The sequence below is a fragment of the Manihot esculenta genome, chromosome 2 (assembly GCF_001659605.2).
Source record: "Manihot esculenta cultivar AM560-2 chromosome 2, M.esculenta_v8, whole genome shotgun sequence".
Taxonomy (NCBI): Eukaryota; Viridiplantae; Streptophyta; class Magnoliopsida; order Malpighiales; family Euphorbiaceae; genus Manihot; species Manihot esculenta.
Window position 1 is genome coordinate 9,020,433 of NC_035162.2, and position 19,358 is coordinate 9,039,790.

The 19,358-nt window shown below is 35.2% G+C and overlaps 2 protein-coding genes across 4 annotated transcripts; both read right to left on the reverse strand.

The window, feature by feature from the left end:
• Positions 1 to 461: 461 nt before the first annotated feature.
• LOC110606820 (protein transport protein SEC23) lies at positions 462 to 9,487 on the reverse strand. 3 transcript variants are annotated; one of them, XM_021745812.2, is made up of 12 exons: positions 8,512 to 9,485; positions 8,222 to 8,395; positions 7,566 to 7,727; positions 6,198 to 6,340; positions 5,012 to 5,087; positions 4,746 to 4,921; positions 4,568 to 4,649; positions 3,663 to 3,740; positions 3,248 to 3,409; positions 2,895 to 3,158; positions 2,241 to 2,345; positions 462 to 933 (listed from the first exon to the last, which is right to left on the reverse strand). In XM_021745812.2, exons 1-12 carry the CDS (start codon positions 9,232 to 9,234, stop codon positions 793 to 795), a joined length of 2,286 nt encoding a protein of 761 aa, XP_021601504.1. In that variant the 5' UTR covers positions 9,235 to 9,485; the 3' UTR covers positions 462 to 792. The 3 variants fall into 3 exon arrangements, with proteins under 3 accessions (XP_021601504.1, XP_043810063.1, XP_021601510.1); XM_043954128.1 differs by lacking the exons at positions 5,012 to 5,087; positions 6,198 to 6,340 and having other exon boundaries at positions 8,512 to 9,486; XM_021745818.2 differs by lacking the exons at positions 462 to 933; positions 2,241 to 2,345 and having other exon boundaries at positions 3,116 to 3,172; positions 8,512 to 9,487.
• A 1,364-nt stretch (positions 9,488 to 10,851) lies between these two features.
• Positions 10,852 to 14,615, reverse strand: LOC110609711 (ABC transporter G family member 11). Its single transcript, XM_021749485.2, has 10 exons — positions 13,947 to 14,615; positions 13,538 to 13,827; positions 13,257 to 13,428; positions 13,038 to 13,160; positions 12,667 to 12,795; positions 12,327 to 12,521; positions 12,154 to 12,240; positions 11,799 to 12,071; positions 11,601 to 11,708; positions 10,852 to 11,509 (listed from the first exon to the last, which is right to left on the reverse strand). Exons 1-10 carry the CDS (start codon positions 14,331 to 14,333, stop codon positions 11,156 to 11,158), a joined length of 2,118 nt encoding a protein of 705 aa, XP_021605177.1. The 5' UTR covers positions 14,334 to 14,615; the 3' UTR covers positions 10,852 to 11,155.
• Between the last annotated feature and the right edge of the window lie 4,743 nt (positions 14,616 to 19,358).

The following is a 19,358-nucleotide window of genomic DNA, read 5'->3' on the forward strand; positions in this document are numbered from 1 at the left end:
TGTATTTGAAGGAGCAAAGTTCCTATCTAAACAAAACAAAGCCAACATCATGGATAAAGATGCACCGTCCATTTCTGCAGAATTTGGAACTCGCTCTGCACTGCTTCATGCTGCACTAGTTCTGTTTCTTCTTTTCAATTCCCAAATGAATTTGGACCACATAAAATTACAATAACTAACCACACAACCTAATTCTTTTTACCCCGAACTTCTTGAGCCATAGGGTAAAATTGTATTCTACTTCAGAACTTGTTATTGAACTGCTATTTGCAATTTGCCCGTAAAAACATAAAGAATCATACTCAATAAATCACAAATAAGGTTGGGCGGGGGGAGGAACTCAAAAAATATGTCAATTTCTCAAACTCATTATCAAATTGTGAAAACTAAAAAAAAAAAGAGGAAAAATTTTGAATTTCTTTTATGATCAGTACTCCTATTTATGTCATAAAACACCATAATGATCAAATAATTGAATCATCATTTCTAACGTAATCATGTTTCTATTACAACTCTGATTATTGCCTACAGGTATGCGTCGTATGACCATATAATGTCTTAAACAGAATCACCATAAAGCTGCTAAAACTCTTGCTTATCATTCACCTAAGGTAAATAATAAGCATTACACTTATCTCCTTTTTTTTCTTTGGTGTGTGTGTGTGTTTTGGGAGGCGGGGGGATAATTAACCGAAGTACAAGAAACTAGAAAGCCTAAAATAGAATTGTATAATTATTACTGTACAAAAATGTCAAAACTAAGTTTACAAAATTGCCACTAACCAGGCACGCTTACTGAACTGCTAGTCTCTGGAGATGATCTAAGAAGACCTCGAAGCTGACATCATCTGTAAACAATACATCTCCGCCTGGAAGAGGAGCATCACTATTGTATGTAGCAGAGGGATTCAACTTTGCCAGAAGGAAACGGGCCTGCATTACATTACGAATTAGTTCGCATCACAAGGGACCATAGACATGCCTATACACACAATAACAAAAGCAAAAATCACAAAGGGACACATGGAGGCAAGTGATAATGCACTGTCACAGCATAAAGAACTGATAGCATGATGCAACAGACTATGCCTCAGCAAAGCCCATGCGTAAAACAACTTGAATTTATTTATCAACTAGGCAAGAAATAATAGAAGTGAAATTTAATAACATTAACTCTCCGTTTGCCATGATTCATTTCGCAAAAAAAAAAAAAAAAAAATTAATAAAATCATGATTTTATTTTCTTTAAAAATGAAAAATTTTCAATTTGAGAAAAAAAAACCTTCCATTTCAAATAAAAAATTTAATAGAAAAAAGAAATGATTGAATTGAATTCTTGTAAAATCTTTGATCCAAACAAAGGGTAAAGAAAAAAGAACATGGAATTGACGTATATTGAGGATTCCGACTTTGCAGACTGAGTTTATGATAAGCAAGTTTGACAATCTTGGGTCAGTTGGCTTGGTCTTAAATATATATAAATTATCATACAAATTCAAATCTAAACTTCTATTCAGAGATGGCAACGTTTCATCCTGCCTCAATAGGGGCAGGAAATTTCTGCTCAGCCAAATGTAGCAGGAAATGGCGGCTTTAGGTCGTCAGCCCAACTTTGAAGTTAAATATCTTTAGTATATTTTTTACTGAATAAATGTATTAAAAAAATTATGCGTATAAAATCATATATAATTATATTATTATAATGGGGTTGTTATAGCTATGCTAGCATAGATGTCGAAATTGAGTTGTGGATATCAATCAATAATACAAAGAATTCTCTCTCTCTCCAACAAAATTCTACCTCTCCCTCTTGACCACTCTCTTCTTCTTCTTCCCTTCTATTTTCTTCTTCTCCTTCCTTGGTTTTTCTGTTTGGTTGTGACGCAGGTCACTACATTTTATTCTCTAACTGTACATTATTAACATGCAAAATTTAACATATTTATACATTTGATTTTTTTTATAAAACCATAATAGCTTAATAATATATTAAAACACAAAGCTTAAAAATTTATTACTTATAAGTACAAACTTTTAATATATTAGCAATGCTTAACGGAGTGGAAAATGGGATTTTGCCTCGTGTCACTTCCATTTGAACATAACTAGTGGGGATCCTTGGGTGAATGTCAAGACATTGTTAAAGGACAGGCATTAAGAAAAGCACAAAATATGCTACAACAGCTGTATGTTCATCTACTGCTTAACCAATAAATAGGGTAAGTGTAATAGTAAGTAACCTGTGAACCATGTTGATCACAAACGACTAAACGAGGAACTGGAAACCTTTCCTTGATTATCACAGCCGCATCATCATGAGGCGCTTGCAGCAATTGGGCAAATGCCTGCAACGGCAAAAGCCAAAAAAGGAAAAAATAAAAAAATTAGAAGCCAGTACTAAGGCAACAAATTATGTCAGATTTGGAGGTGGATACATTTGCCTGTAAAACAGAAAGACAACAGACCCAAAAGCCAATTCTAAAAACCCGTTTATGGCCATTAGTAATCGGTTGGTGTTTCTTCTCACATGGAGGTGACCTTCTTGTGCACTGACTGGTAAAATTGTTTCCATCTTAGAGAACAATGCATTGCCTTCTATCATTAAATCTAAAACTGAACAGTTTCCGATTACAGTTAGGAAACCAAGCCGACTCAGATGAGATAAACAGGAGAAAAATTATTTAGTTGCGCCTAGTAAGAAACAACTGTAAGAGTTACTAGCACCTGACATGATGCTCTTGAGAGGCTATAGTTGCACAGTTAAGGATCAATGCTGTTACATCAAACTCAAAAAAACAAAGAATGGTGTTTCTTCTCGTCTCCCCAACCCGCCCCACCCCCTCCCCCAACCACAAAAAATTCTTCCTCTTTCTTTTCAGAACTTAACAAACTACCTGGTGTTCTGGTTGATTATGGTAGCCAGCTTTTCGCCACTGAGCAATAGTTGCACCATGAAAAATAACAACAGTAAAATAAGAGTCCAAAAGCAGGATCCTATCAGCTGCAATGGCAGCCACATCAAGAAGAGCTGGTTCTGGCCCTGAATGAAAGGAGTAAGATATCAATGAAGGTTGTATCATCACAACAGAATTTGCCACATTTTCCCGGTTCAATATGATCCTGAAGTATGCCGTCTCATCTGGGCTGTTGTTGAAGACCTGTATTAATTTTACTATGAATCAGAAGTTAAGGGGATTTCAATTGAACTACACAATAAATTATATTAATGATCTTAACAGCGATATACCTGAACAAATTGGGAACGCCGTAAATTAAACATGAACTGAGGGAATATTGAAAGCCGAGGAGACAAACTGAAAGAAGATGGGCTGTCCTTCTGGTAATCTCCAAACCGTGAACATAGATGTATTAAAGCTTTATCTAGCCACCTTATTGGGTCAAACTCAGCCTGCATGCCAAGTAGCATTTTGAATAATTTACAAAAGTCCCCTTTATACACCTTCAATCTGAATTTGTTCCTAGTAACTTTGATAATAGTTACACTTGTGTGTTAATGCACATGCATGTGCACACTTGTGGGAGTGTATGTGTGTGTGAGAGAAAGAGAGAGAAATAGAGAGGTGAACTATTAAACCAGAAAATATAGGCCCATCACAGTGGATTTGAACCCAAAAAAAAAGGACAAAAGATAGGTTGGTTACCTCAATTTCCATTTTGAAAGAGACTAGGCGTGCCATGGCTACAGCAGCTGCTTCTTGGTCAAATCCAGCAACCAAATCCTAAAGCATTTAAACTAGATTCAGAAGCATGAAGACCCATCTAGGGAGAAAAGAGAAAGAAATATAAAATAAAAGCAAGATAAATGACCTCCAATAGATGAAATAACAAGCTGCCTACATTTGTGAAGTCAACTTATCACCTAGTTTACTAGGATTTAGCAGCCCAAATGAGCATATGCTGATTCTACCTATTCTTTTCATCTCCTTTAGCAAGTACTGGATTATAGAAATTAAACTTATCATACACAATATGGATACACATAATAGCTAGATGCAGAATTATATTTATTTAAAAAAAATTAAAAGATATATTTAAAAAATTCAAAAAATTAGGCAACTTATAAATGATCATTTGTTATCCTTTTTGCAAGTATAAAAAAACTATTATTTAGTATTAATTCACAATGTTTGGCTAAGTTTGGGGGGGGGGGGGGTGAAATTAGCCTAAAATGAAAAAAACTTGAACTTGGTCCAAATCAAAAAAGAAAAAAACAAATCAATTTAACCAAACTGGTTATAAATTTGAATCAGTTTTAAAACCAAAGTGAACTGCAAACACCACTAAAGTCAGCAACTGACAACCGTTATATGAAGCAATTAAGATTCACTTGTTAGTTATTACCATCCACTAGCCACAAATATCAACCTTTAATTGAACCAAGAGGTGCCTAAAGTTCCTTCCCACCTTCTTTTCCTGTGATAGTGTTTCTCCTTAAATCATTAAACAGAATGTTTTACATCTTTGCAAAGTACAATACACCTTTTAACCCCAAGTAAACTCATTTTAAATAGTAAAGCAACACAAACAAAAAGAGAAAAGAGCTTGCCTGTGTGCTTCCAGATCCAGCAACCCATCTTCTAGAAAGTGTTGTAACACGGAGTCTCATTTGACCACTGCTATGCTGGTAACTGTAAAAAAAGACCATTCCCAATATTTTTCCTTCTCTGTCAATAAGTGAACGGAAAAATAACCACACAAGAAACAAGTAGGCTTGAAGATCATACTAAGTCAAAAATTGGAAGTAAAATTGATTGCTTGAGGGTTGAATTGAAACATCTGGACCGTCTTTCTTCACAATTTCAAATATTATACATAAAGTTGTAGCTTTGTCTAGTCCACACATCTTCCAAGCACTGGTATTCCCCTGGCCGATAACAGTATCAGAGCACAAAGGACCTTTCTGCATAAAGTCATTGACAAGTAAATGATGAAATAAAGTAATGAACAAAAAGGGGGAGGAGGAGAGGTCTAAACAATCCTCTAGATATACCTTTTCAAGTGATGAACATGGACCAATAATGCCTTGAATTTTAATATCCTTTGAGCAGTTTATCTCAAATACACCACTATATACACGAGAGGGAGAAAAAACAATTAAGATGGTGCTCCAGTTTGAGTAATATATATTTAATAGAATGCATGAGGAAAGGGTGATGGGTATACCAGGTATAACATTTTCTTTCAAGAGGATTGCACAAAAATTAATCAAAGAAAATACTGAATCAATCATGATAGTTGATAAAGCATAATAATATAAGTTCTTGACCATTGAAGAAGATAAAAATATAGTTCAACAATCCCCATTGGTTTGCCACCAAGCAAATAAATTTTTGGCAAAAGGCCTATATATAAACCCTTTAAATTTTGAAAGTAGATCAAATAAGTTCTTTCTGGACTAATAAACTCTTCAAACTTTAATCAATAAGTCATTCCTACCTACCGATTCATATATTTTCTTGATGTTCTGCCTTGTCTCTGTGTCTGACTTCCTTTGACAATTTATATGAGCTTACATTGCTTGTTCATTTCCAAGCCCTAAAAGCTAAAACTTCACATTTCTATATTTCATTCTTCTTCTCTCCTCAAATCCCAAATTCAAGATCTAACCTCTAAATTGTGATTGAATTCTCTTTAAGATTTTATTTGAAGATGAATCCAGATCTGAAATATCAGAGGCTAGATTTTGAATCCATTATTTAGAAAAAAAAAAAAAAAAGAGAAGGCAAAATTTAGAAGGAAAAAAGTTTTGGCATTTTGAATATGAAAGTAAGTTAGCAACATAAGCTTACATCTAAATGAAGTTAGTTATAAGGAGATGAGATAAAACATATATATGTATATGTGTATATATATATATATAGGAAGCAAGAGTTTAATTGAGCAATTCTTAAGATTTGAAAGGCTTATTTGTCCAGAAAGAGCTTATTTGATCGATTTTTAAAATACCAAGGGTTTATTTGATCCTTTTAAAAACTTAAAGGGCTTGTTTGGACTCTCAAAAAAACCTTCAAGAGCTTATTTGACTATTAGATCAAGTGTTAGGCTGTAAAACTAAATTTTTAATTAAAACACAAAGTTTGATGCATGATGTGACAGTTATATTGTTTAGGATTAAGCAAAGATATAAACTTTGCAACTTCAGAAAGCAACATATACAAATATTCAAGAACTCTTACTTTGACGATAGTCCAAGGTCATAGTCATCCGATTGGAAAATACGTCTAAGTGAGTCCTTAAATACTGAATGGCCAAAGCTTTCTGCAAGAACAACAAGCCCACCAGTTTTTTCAACTGCAACTTTAAGTTCAGCAACCCCAACCTAGGAAGGAGAGACAAGCAAAAGAAATTTGATTTTAAGTTATAGCATTCCGTTTATGAATCTGCAACTATAAGCCCCTGTCAACAGAAACCTTAGATTGGGAACTCTGCTGCAGTAGAAGAAGAAGAATCTAAAAGAGAGAGAGAGAAAGAAATAGAAAAGAGAGAACATGAGTATTGAGAGAGAGGGAGGTGATTCTTATTGATCTTGGAAGATGATCAATACAGCTAAGCTATAGTCTTTTAGATCTCCTCTGCTGAGCCTTTTTACAAACTTCTTAAAGTAAAGGGACTAAGAATTTGAAAACAGGACTCTTTCCTCATTTAGGGAGACGAGTACTCAGATACTGTAGCTGAAAGGTGGATACAACTATCTTTAACAATCAACAATTGTAACTGTCACTCAACAAATGTTTCCCTCCAAATCCCGAGTCTACTTCTTTCTATATATCCTTCTCCTACATGTGATAGCCCATTAAGTAAATACTAGAAATTAAAAGCAACATATCAATAGTGAAATCTATCAGCATTTTGTTAGGTAATCAGACCTGAATTCCTCAGAATCCGGATAAATGGATTGAACGACCATAGGAAACAATTTAATCCTGTCCAATGGTGTCCAATCGGACAGGGTAAAGTTTCCAGCCTATTTTTTGTGCTCCTATTCACCTTCCATTGGACAACTATCTAGTCCTATAGAGAGACAGTAATACATCTTATCTATAATATAAATGGCATAAATCCTTTTTGAATGAACAAAAAGTACAATTTAATATTACAGTATTGCTAAACTAGTCCAAAGATTATAGTATTAATTAAATAATTAATAACAGGAATTTGGCGCCCCAACCACTAATTATAATCGAAAGCATTAGATATAGCATTTGATTGCCTTAGGTGGCACCACAATAGACTACACAGTACATACACTACAAAGTTTTTGGAAAGTTTACAGGATAAAAGTTGGTGTTCATTCATAAACTACAATAAGAAATTTAATAAACAAAAACAGGAAGTTTATGTATAAAATCAGTCAGCAGATAAAATCGCATCCAGTTAATTATTCTCTTACAACAACAACAAAAAAAAAACTCTTATAACAAAAAAAAATTACAAATTACATAATACTGATTTCTAAATTATTAAATGAAATAATCTTAGGTTAACTGACTCATACTCAATCAGATGCCAGACACATATGAGATTGATCTAAATTAGAATATTACCTGGTCAAGAGCACATGCAAAGAGGTCAAGTACATGGCCTTGATGCACAAGCTGCTTTGAAAGTCCTTCGTAGAGCTTCACAGCTTTATGATAATGGGGATCAGAATCTTTATCCAGGTCCTTGTGAGAGCGAATTGGTTCAGAAAGATCCTTTGACACGATCTGGAGAAGATAATAAAGAAACAACAACTCAGTTCCCAGCAATATAAATCAACAGGGAAATATAGAAACAGAAAAAAAAATTAAAAAAGAAAAAAGAGACAATCTCTCTATCAGCAGGGAATTGAGTTTGGGAATTAAATGCTAGTTGAAGAGCCAAACAATGCAAGGATAAGAAAAAGAAGTGAAGGACAATAAGGTACAGTTTTACTAAATTTAAAGTTCGGCTGTAGCAGGAACAACAATATTAATATGAAAAATTCAAGGGAAGAGGTGAAACAAAGAGTATCTCATGTTCAGAAAACTATAGTATACTAGCGTGTATCAAGTGGACATGAGGGCCACAATTGAACCAAGCCAAGGATCTTGATGCTCAAGTTTATACACTGGAACATTATCAAGGCTCCAGATAACCAATCGCTAGGATAATAAGGAATATTGGCAATGAGTAATGAATCGGATAATTGTTTCCTAATAGAGAAAAGTAAAGCACTTACAGCACCGAGTCCTTCAGTGGATGGACCCCCAATGAATGCCATAATTCGAGCTCCAGACCCAGGAACACAAGCTCCTAACAAGCTGGCAGCCACAGAAAGGGCCGTGCCAGTACACCTGGTGGCCCGCTGATCGGACGGAACAGGCCAAGGATCTTTCTGCAGCTCTTCCAACACCTTTACATTCATTTCGTTTTATGAGGACAAATATAAGAAATTAAGTAATTAACGAAGTATAGAAGACAAGAAAATGTGGTTTTGATTGTTGAAATGGAACGCATATTCAAAATTACCGAATTGAGAGTAAATTCACACTCAGAGGCGGGCAAGAGGAAACGCGAAATGCTTTCGGAAGAGAGGCCATCCCTGGCGCCCGCAATAACGCCAGTAGGAGGCTTGGGCTTCTTCAGAAAAAAACCCATTTGATCGAGAAGCTGGTCCTTGGATACGTCCTTGGAGCCCTTGAAAACGTAAGTTTTGGGGATCTGGCCAAATCCTAGCTCGTGAACGTGGACAAAGGTCCCAAAAGTGATGAGGCCAACAAGGGAATTGTCCGGGAGGAGGTCGATGGCCTGGGACAAAGCAGACTTGAGGAAGGCCATCTCCTCCTCAATGATGCAAATGTCCACCACGAACATGAAAACCGAAGAGGAAGAGGACTTCTCAGCTGGAGTCTCGTATTCGATGGTAGTGTACTGCGGGAAGAGCTCCGCAGGGAGGTTGTCGTCGCTGATGGAGGCGTAGTGAGGCGGGAAGTGGTTGCGTTGGAAACAGAAGGGGCAGATCCAGATCTTAGCCGCGAAATCCACGATTGAGAATGGATTAAGGACGGAGCGGCAGGTTCGGCAACGGAGGGGATCGTAGGGGAGGACCGGCAAGTCTGGAAAGCGCTTGATCGGAGTGTAAATGGCTGAGACAGGTACCACACAGTTGCTGGCCTCTTGCTTAGTGCCCGGAAGCACGTTCCACGGCATTCTCACTCCGTCCTGAGATTCCAGGTCCAGGAATTCCGTCATCTTTTGCTGCTACTTCTTCTCCTTACTCCAACTATAGGGTTTTTTATTTTGTCCTGATATCAGCTAGTATATGTTCAACCGAATTGCTAAATGAGATAGAAGAGAAGAATCAAATTAACAACAATGCTCTGAATTTGTGAAATGCTCCGTTGGCCTCGCTTGCTGCCGGAAGCCGGACTTTCACGTTACACTCCTGCTCCTATTTTGAATGGCGTGCTCACTTTACTCCCAGCAAGACACTACCATTTATATCATGCCCAAAATTATTAAAAATAAGAGAAAATAATTTGTCTGTTATTAGATAATTTCTAAGAGATGATGTTTAATTTCTTTTTAAAAAAAAAACTTCTGAAATACTATTTGTGTGATAGTACAAAATATTATATAGAAGTAATAATATAAAAAAAATAATACTACTGTCGAAGAACAGGTTAATAATTATTTTTAAATAACTTTAAAAAGTGTGGTTAATAATAGTAATCATCACTTTTATATTTTTTTATCTAATATATCATCAGTTTGTATTACTTTATTAACCAACTATTTTAAAAATGGATGAATTTTAGACATTCTAAATTTAATATATTAAAATGTTAATTACTGAATTACTATGTTAAAAAATGAAATTTATAATTTAAAGCAAATGAAATTATAAACGATAAATGAATTAAATTAAATGATCGAAGAGTTTAAATTTAATTTGTTAAAATTTTTTAAATTGAGATAATTTATTTTAAACTAGTATTAATAAGTTGTTTAATCGAATTAAGTTTAATTTTAAATAATTTATGCATGAATAATAAATTTTAGTTTAAAATAAATAAATTTAAAATTAAATAATTTTAATTAAATAAAATATATATATAAATTAGTTTGTAAATTTATAAAAAATAAATTTTTAAATATTAACCATCTGACACTCATAATTTTAATTTGATAGTAAATATATTTAAGTAAATCTTATAAATTTCAAGTTAACTATTTTAACGAGTCAAATAATATAGAGTTTAAATTTAATCCATTTAAAAATTAAATTATTCAATAATAACACAGTGATTTACTGCCGGTGGTTTTAAAAAATATATAATTAAATTTTTATAGGCACCCATGTATACTGTATATAATAATTTAGAAATTTCTAAACTTTTTATTTTATATCATATTGGTTGGTTTATAATTGAAAAAATAAAACAAAATAGTGCTTCGAATTTTTTGATAGTATTTCACTAATGTAAATGCTGAATTGAAAGAAAAAAAAATAAAGAAATAGGGGTGGAAAAGTTTAAATAACTTTTTGAGAAGTTTATTTTTAAGAAGTAAATTAAATTAAGAAAAGTAAATTATTTATCTTCCTTTAAAAAAAAGTTTTTTTTTAAATATCAATTAAATAAATATAATTTTCATACTTTTAAAAATTTTAAATTTACTAATTGAATTAACCCTAATTAAAGAAGATCTAAAAGTTGAAACTTGCTTGTTTTGGATGAAGATTACACGGGTGGAGCCTAGAATGTCAACCAATAGCAAACAAAGAGCATAGCCGCTTTGGATGGAGTTGACTAGTTGAGCTCCTAAACAAAGAGCACAGCAAGAGTATAACACACAAGCACTAAGATATTGGTAAAATGACTCTGTCTCCGTATAAACGGCCCTGAATGACCAGTGAATATGTTATACATGTCAGACATTAGGGCGTTGATTTAAATCATTTTTTCCCCAGTTTGTTGTCGTACACAACTATAAACAGAGATCAATGAGTTCTCTGTCATTTGTTTCACAGATCAGGATACAACTTTTAACTTTTTTTAGTGCCACTAAGATATCTTTAAACGGAGAGCCTAAAATACATGAAGAGTATTTATGATTCTATGTCTCGTGGCATTTGTATTGGAAAGTGAAATAACAGATACTAGCATCTCTTTCATCTTCTGCCAATTCCTGCAGGACGATTTGCAACGTAATTCCTTAAAGAAGGAGACTGAGTCAGACCATCAGGAGCTACTGTTGTATTTTGCGTTCCATTCTTCTGCTGCATTCTTCTCCTTGCTATAAAACCTCTGATCCATGGGGTAACATCCTCACTTATCTTGATCATGATAAGAAAGATTATGCGGTAGGCCACAATCATGCTGAAGATGACACTGAGATCCACCCATTTTGATCTGTGCACATCTATCTGGAAAATATTTTCCAATATGTACTCACCGGGAATCTTGGGAAGATCAGGTGTCTGGTTGTCAAACCACAGCCCTCTTAGATCATTCTGATATTGCCCCTGAAAATTACATATACATTTCAGCAATTGATAGAAACAAAGCAGCATATCCATTGACTAATGAGGCTTAGAATTGGGAAGCCTAAAGTACCTGTAGAGCCCAGAAGTGGAAACTGATATACGACATTGGATAACGCCAAACAGGCTTTGGTATATCATTCGGCAGTCTAAAGTAGCCAGACACTAGCATGAATATTCCCTGAAATGTGGAGAAGAAAAAAGTACATTTAAGTCATGCTTATGCGAGGACCAGTTTAGTTGAAATCGCACAGTAGATGAACAGACAAACCTGAATCCCAGCTCCGATGATGATACCCATGAGGAAGTTGGGGACGATACTAGCTATAGCCATCATCAAGCTCTCAACCACGGTGACACTTGCATACAGACACAGTACGAAGAATAAATAATGTTCAAAACCTGGGTGAAGGCCGACCATGAAGTAACAAATAGTTCCAGAAATAAAGGTGATCATTATCAGAAATGGCATTGCAGAGATTGTGTTGCCAATTACGAAAGCAACAACGCCATAGTGGCCATTCAGCCTCTCTCTTTGGAACACCTACAGTAATTACAGAAAGATTAATTCTAATTCTCTTAGCAAAACTGTGATGGCTGTTTAATCTTTATCATAGTATTCTCACCTTCATATCTTCTACAAAAGAAGGAAACCCGCCAATTGACATGAAAGTGACAAAACCGAAGACAAAGGAGGCACATGAACCTCTCGCCTGTTGAAGGAAGTATAAGAAGAACTGCATTTTCTATCTCTAAAAGAGCAAACTAGTAAGCAGAAGGAACAGAGGACAGATGGTACCAGAATTGAATTGTAGCCTGTGCCCACATCCAAGTATATAGTTCCAATGCAGATGGTGACCACAATGTAAATCACAAGCCTAAGCCAGTAATACCCAAAGTCTCTTGACATATTGATGAATGAACGCTTCGTTAAAGTAAAGGCTTGCCTCAAGAAACTGGCCTGACTTCCCCCTGAATCTAGCACAGTTCCTCTCTGCAACATGCAATAAAGAGACATCAAATGTTTACTCTTGTTATTCAAAATCCATACATATTGATATTCACAGAGAGAATTGGAATGGGAGAAATGCTAAAGCTCATAAAATCCGACACATAAAAGCTGCGTAGAAACCACTTACAACTTTAGATATCTCCTCAACTTTTTCTCTTGCAGCATAATAGTGCTGAGAAGTACGGTAGTGGTCAACTAGAGTTCGTATTGCTTCCGCTGTTGTTATCTTGTCCAAAGGATCCTCACTTGACTCAAACTGAACAGAAGCCAAGAATTAGATATTCCTTAAACAACAGTCACACTCATATATACTGTAGTATAATTTATTGTGATTCAAGAAATCTTCCTAAGCATCAACAATATGTTCTTCCAATAGAGATTTAGAATAATTGGTTTAAATGATAGACGGCGAGTTTTGGCAACTCCACTTCAATCAAGAAAGAGTCAATCCTGTTCAAATTAAACCTCAAAATCCAAGAATTAAACTCCAAATTATACCCGCAGTTTCATGGAGCCCTTCAAAGTAGCCTTTACTTTGTCAAAGTCAGAATTGATGCATCTCAGAAAATGATCAGAAGGGTTCCTCAAGGCAGGGCAGGGAAAGCCAGCTTGTGCAAAGAACTAACAACATCAATTAAAGTATTGTAAATTAGAAGTTATTTCATTTTCGTGTAATGAAACAAATGAAAGTGGGGTTTAAGAGCAGGGATTTCTTGCCTCGTATGCCTCTGAAGCCAGACCAAAATAAACAGTTTTGCCTCCAGAAAGCAAGTACAATCTATCAAAGAGCTCAAAAACTTCACTACTAGGCTGGTGAATTGAAGCAATGACAGTCCTTCCATCTCTAGATAGCCCACGCAACGTCTGAGTTACAAAGAAAGCTGAAGCACTGCCACAGCAAACGGACGATAGAAACGTATAGCTAAAACAGTGTATGCCGAGACAAGAAAAGACAATTTAATTATTTAAAACAAATTCGATCTAAGAGCTTAATTAACCTGTCAAGTCCGCTGGTTGGTTCATCAAGAAAGAGCAATCTAGGCCTCATTAGGATTTCAAGAGCTATGCTGACCCTTCTCTTCTCCCCTCCACTGATCCCACGCAAATGCCAATTCCCAATTACCGTGTCTGCACAATCTTGAAGACCCATCTCTATTATGGTACTCTCAACCAATGCCCTCTTCTCCGACCGAGGCATCTTATCAGGAAGACGCAGTCGAGCTGAATACCATATTGTTTCTCTCACAGTTAGAGTACCAATCAAGTTGTCATCTTGTGTCACATAGGCCTAAGTTTATATAAAAACATGCAAAATTAGTGCACTTTCTGTTGGATGCAGAAAGAAGATACATTATCAGTGTTCGCTGATAAAAAAAAAGGCAGAGAAGCAAATTTCTATATACTCACAGCAGTTCCGAAAGAAAGCTTGGTTTTTCGACCATTGAGGAGAATGGAGCCAGAAAGGAAAGCATTAGCAGCAAGGCGACTAGAGAGAGCATCAAGCAGAGTGGATTTGCCAGAGCCAGAAGGACCCATGAGAGCAGTGAATGATCCTGGTTCAGCATAGCCAGTGAGTCCCTCCAAAACATTTTGTGTCTCTCCATTGCTGAGGGTAACCGTCACAGTAAGATCCTTCCATGTAAGCCTCGCCGACACATCCCCCACCAATTCTGCATTGGTCTTCTCCCTCCAAAGAGTCTCGCTTAGAGGACTCAACCCTACTACCGTCCCATTTGTCCCCGCTGGTCTGCTTGCCTCTATCTCCATCGCTACGTGATTCGCTGTGTTCCTCATCTCAGAAAATTTTTGAAGCTGAAATCTTTATAATGTAAAAGAAACCATGAAAGGAGCTGGAACAGATTGAGGAAGATATATATAACAAATACTAAGTGAGAAGGCAAGAAAGTTGTGAGAATGGGAAAACGAGTAATGCATGGAGTTGACCAAGTGATGATTTATTAGGTTAATAGAATCCCATGCAGAAAAAGCCTGAAACACAACTTGGACAAGCAACCCAATCTTTCTTCTTCTTCGTCTTCCTGATTCAGATTGGATCTGAAAAAAATTGAAATGTGGTAGGAAGAAAGAAAAATTAAGAGAGTCCATTAAATGAGTACTGGAGGTCGTTGGTAGAGGCATTAAATACGAGAGCGAACCTCATTAAACTTGCGGCTCCATTGAGCTTTGACACGACGCCGCTGGGCAACCATCTGAGATTAGATATTTAACAACTTTGCTTAAATTTTCTTGACTTTAATAATCTGATCTAAGTCTTTTTTTCAGCATATTCTTCACTTCTCACGTGCTGTATTAGATAGAGAAGTTCACCAAGATTTGGTGACCCACTGCCAAGCTTGAGCCCTAGGCTGTTATATTATATATGGAATGGGCGTGAGGAGATGAGAAACTTTTTTGAAATAATGTAAATATGAAGTAATATAAGGTGAGATAATAAAATTTAATATTTTTAAATTGAATATAATTAAAAAATTAATAAAAAAATTATTTATAAATAAAAATTATGAGATAGAAAAATACAATTTTATATATTTTAAGTTATTAAACTGAAATTAATTCTTGTTGACATTATTCATGCGAAGTACATTGATACAGCTGAGTATTGTATTTCATTTTTGAGGACGGTAACCCAAAATACTACGGGCCCAAATACACCTGCTCAATTAATGCTGGTAGTTTCCGGCAGGCATGGGTTGTCATACCGCCCACAGTTGCCCCTTCCCACACCTCTTAATTTGGCACACACCATGGAAAATGATAGGAGAGGAAAAAGGTTTTGAAAATATGAAACTTAAAGAAAAATACTTTGTATGTGCATTTTTAGGAGATGATGGATATAAAGCTATACTCCCTCTATCTCCTAAATATCCAATATATTTTGATGATCACTGGATTTCTTCACTCCGGTTTGGGGTTAGGTCCATAGTACCAGCTTAGTATTTGGAGGTCTTCAAGTCTCCCGCATGAATCAGGTCCGGTCCGCTCAGCCTTAAGACCGGGCTCTAGTTGTCTCCCTCAATTGGGCAGACCCAGTCCATACAGCCTATTAAACAAATCTTATCCGGGTTCAGTTTTAATCTTATCTTCAGGCCCAGTTCGACATCAGGAAGGGATCAACCCATTTGTCTTGCGGGTCCATCCGCATGCGCGCCCGGAGAGAATCAGAGGCCGTTACGCATGGGGCAAGGATCCGATATTTTCGTACGTCCGAATCAACATGGCAGGGACATGTGACCCAATGAGAGACAGTTAGTTATGCGTCACCAGCAGACAGAAGAAAACGGATAAAAGGAAAAAACACTCTCCTAAGAAGGGGGCTTTTTTGGCTAAATTTACAGAACGTTTTGTAAACCCTATTTTCTGGATCTCAGATATTATATTTCATATTTTTTTTATATTTTAAAATTATTACTAAAGTTAATAATTTTTTATATTATTAAATAAGGATATATTAAAAAAATTAAAATAACATAAAGAAAAAATAATTATAATTCGAGACAAAAGGAAATGAAAATAAATTTATGTTTTAATGTCGATAGGTGGGGATAGGAGTCGCTTGGTTAACCCTAAATGGCTTGTTAATTTGACTATGCGAGTTAGGCATTCTATATTTATTAAGCAAAGTGAGTAATAAATTATAAATTTGTTATTTTAACAATATCAACTACGTTTCTATATTTTTAAACTTTATTAAAAATTTTTTTATATATTTTAAACTTTTCTAAAAACTTTTCATGACATATATAAATTATTTTTTTAAAATTAAAATAATCAATACAGTTAAATGTCTTATAATAATTAAATATAAATTATTGGCATAGCTGATGATTGTAAATATTTTATTGATCTTGTTATAAATTTAATTGATTATATTCTAAATTTTATTTTAAATGACAAAGTTATTTTTGTTTATTTAATGTAATTTTATAATTTTCTGAATACTTTTAAAGCATAAACATTAAAAGTTTTTTTTTTTTAAATAAATTGCACTTGAAAAGTCTAACTGGCTATAACAAGTACAAGATCAAACCAACAAACTAAATTCTCTAACATAATATGAAAATGAGGAAAAATTCAACCCAACTCAGGCTTCCCAACCCAAACCATACAAAAGAGAAAGTCTAAAACTCTCTCAACTCTTCATCATTGAGCTTCACTGCACCGACCGCCAACTCAACCGCAGCCAAGGATGACAAGTGAGAAGTATGGGATAATTTCCCTCACGTGCAATACATGAAAGAGAGCACAAATGTTCTCCCGGATAGCTCGCATTCTTTTATTTATAGCAACGTGTACAGTAGAATAGCCTAGTGTTTTTTGAGTTTTCTCTCTTCGTGTATAAATATGTATCATTATCATTATATTCTATGAACAAAAACAATATAATTTTATTATTATTCTGAGCATTGTATCGGAGCCACGCTTCTCGTGACCTGATCTTCCTTTCTAAAATCATGGAGAAGAACGAAAGAAAGAAAAACTCCACCAATGATCTCTATACCTTACAGAACTCTGTTAATCTGGGAAGGCAGCTCGTCAGTGCTCCATTAATAGGAGCAAACTATTTTTCATGGAGTCGCTCCATAATAATTTGGTTATTTGCCAAAGATAAACTTGGTTCATCAATAGGAAGACTATTGCACCAAAGGATGTTCAAGAACTGCAAAAATGGCAACGGGCAAATAGTATGGTTTTAGCCAGAATATTAACCTCAATATCAAAAGAGCTAGTTGAGACCTTCTTGTACGCAACAACTACATAAAAACAACAATTTAGAGAAAGCAATAGTCTCTTACTTTATCAGATCAAGCGCGATATAAGTACTTTCAGCCAAGGAAATGCACCCTGATGATTTACTACATAAAGCTTAAAAAACTCTGAGATGAGTTATCCAGTCTGCGAAACTTCCCTGAATGTACTTGTGGAGCTGCAAAAGAGGTGGCGGACATCGAAAATGATGATAAGTTGATTCATTTTGTTATGGGTCTAAATGATAGTTATGATGGAGTGCGTAATCAAATATTACTACTAGATCCATTACCAAATGTCAGTAAGGCTTATTTTATGCTTAATCGTGTTGAGAAATAGCGTGAAATACTTATTATTAATGATTCAAATAATGGTGAAAGAAATAGGGTATAGAGGTGAAGCAAACAAAGAGCCACATAATTTCCAAAAATTTCAACAACCCTTCAAGAAGCGTGAAATAGGAAAAAAGGCAGATAGGTATTGCAACCACTGTAAGGCTCCAGGACACAGACGAGAAACATGCTTCAAAATTCATGGTTTTTCCGATTGGTATAAGAAAATGCATAAAAAACGTGCAGGGCAGACAAGCCAAGCATTTGCAACTCCAGTGACCCTGACTCCTTTTGAAGCAAATACTGTGGAAAGTAACCTAATGAATGATGCAGTTATTTCTAATATGGTACTACAAGAGGTTGCTCGATATATGAAGGCTAAAATGGTTTTTGATCCAAGCTCTGCTAATTGTTCAAATTTTGCAGGTACTGATCCCAATTGGTGCTTCCTTAGCAAAAGTGATTATGTTATTTCTTCTTGAATAATTGATACGGGTGCATCAAATCACATTTGCTCTAACCTTTCTTATTTTTCTCATATCCTTACACTTCCCATTCATTCTAATGTTCATTTGCCAGATGGTACAAAACAACTTGTCACTCAATTTGGAACAGTAATATTGCATCCTTGCCTTACTCTCACAAATATTCTTTATATTCCATCTTTTAAATATAACCTTCTTTCTGTTTATAAGTTATTAAAATTAACTGACATTTCTATTTCCTTTTCTTCCACATCTTGTACTTTGCAGGAGCAACGGATTAGTAAGGTCATAGCATATGGCAAAGAAAAGGATGGTCTCTATATACTTAATGCATCCTCTTTCTGCTTAGAAAACAATTCTGTTACAGTCTTTAGCAAAATTGATACATGTAATCTTTGGCATCTACCGCTCGGTCATGTACCAAAATCAGTATTGAGCAAAATAACAGAAATCAATGCTTCTTATGGTGACAATTTTCTATCCGATGTTTGTCCACTCTCTAAGCAGCACCGCTTACCTTTCTCCATCAGTGTTACAAATACCAATTGTATTTTTGAATTAATACATGTGGACCTATGGGGATCATATCAGCAACCTTCTTTCACAGGAGCACAATACATATTGACTATCGTCGATGATCATAGTCGTACCACTTCGACCTATTTGCTTTAACATATATACCAAACCAGGAACTAATTGGAGAATTTCTTCCAATTCATCAAAAATCAATTTAACACCTCTGTCAAGATTATTCGCACTGATAATCGTACCGAATTTACAAACCTTTCTTTGCCAGCAACTTTTCAATAGTCTTGGTATCATCCATCAAAAGGCATGCTCCTATACATCTCAATAAAATGGTGTCGTTGAAAGCAAACACTAGCATCTTCTCCAATTAGCTCGAGCTCTTTTATTTCAATCTCATTTACCTCCAAAATTTTGGAGTGAAAGCATTCTTACACCTACTTGCTTAATCAATAGAATACCCACATCTCTTCTCCACTGGAAAACCCCATTTTAAAAACTCCATAAAAAATCACCAAATTGCAATCATCACAAAACCTTTGGTTATTCATGTTTTACCACCAATACCCAGCCTCATAACGACAATTTTGTTGTCCGAGCCATCAGAGGTCGTTTTATAGGATATGCACTAGAAAGAAAGGGTTACAAAGTATTCAATCTTGAATCCCATCAATTATTTGTTTCTCGGGACGTCGCATTTCATGAGAATA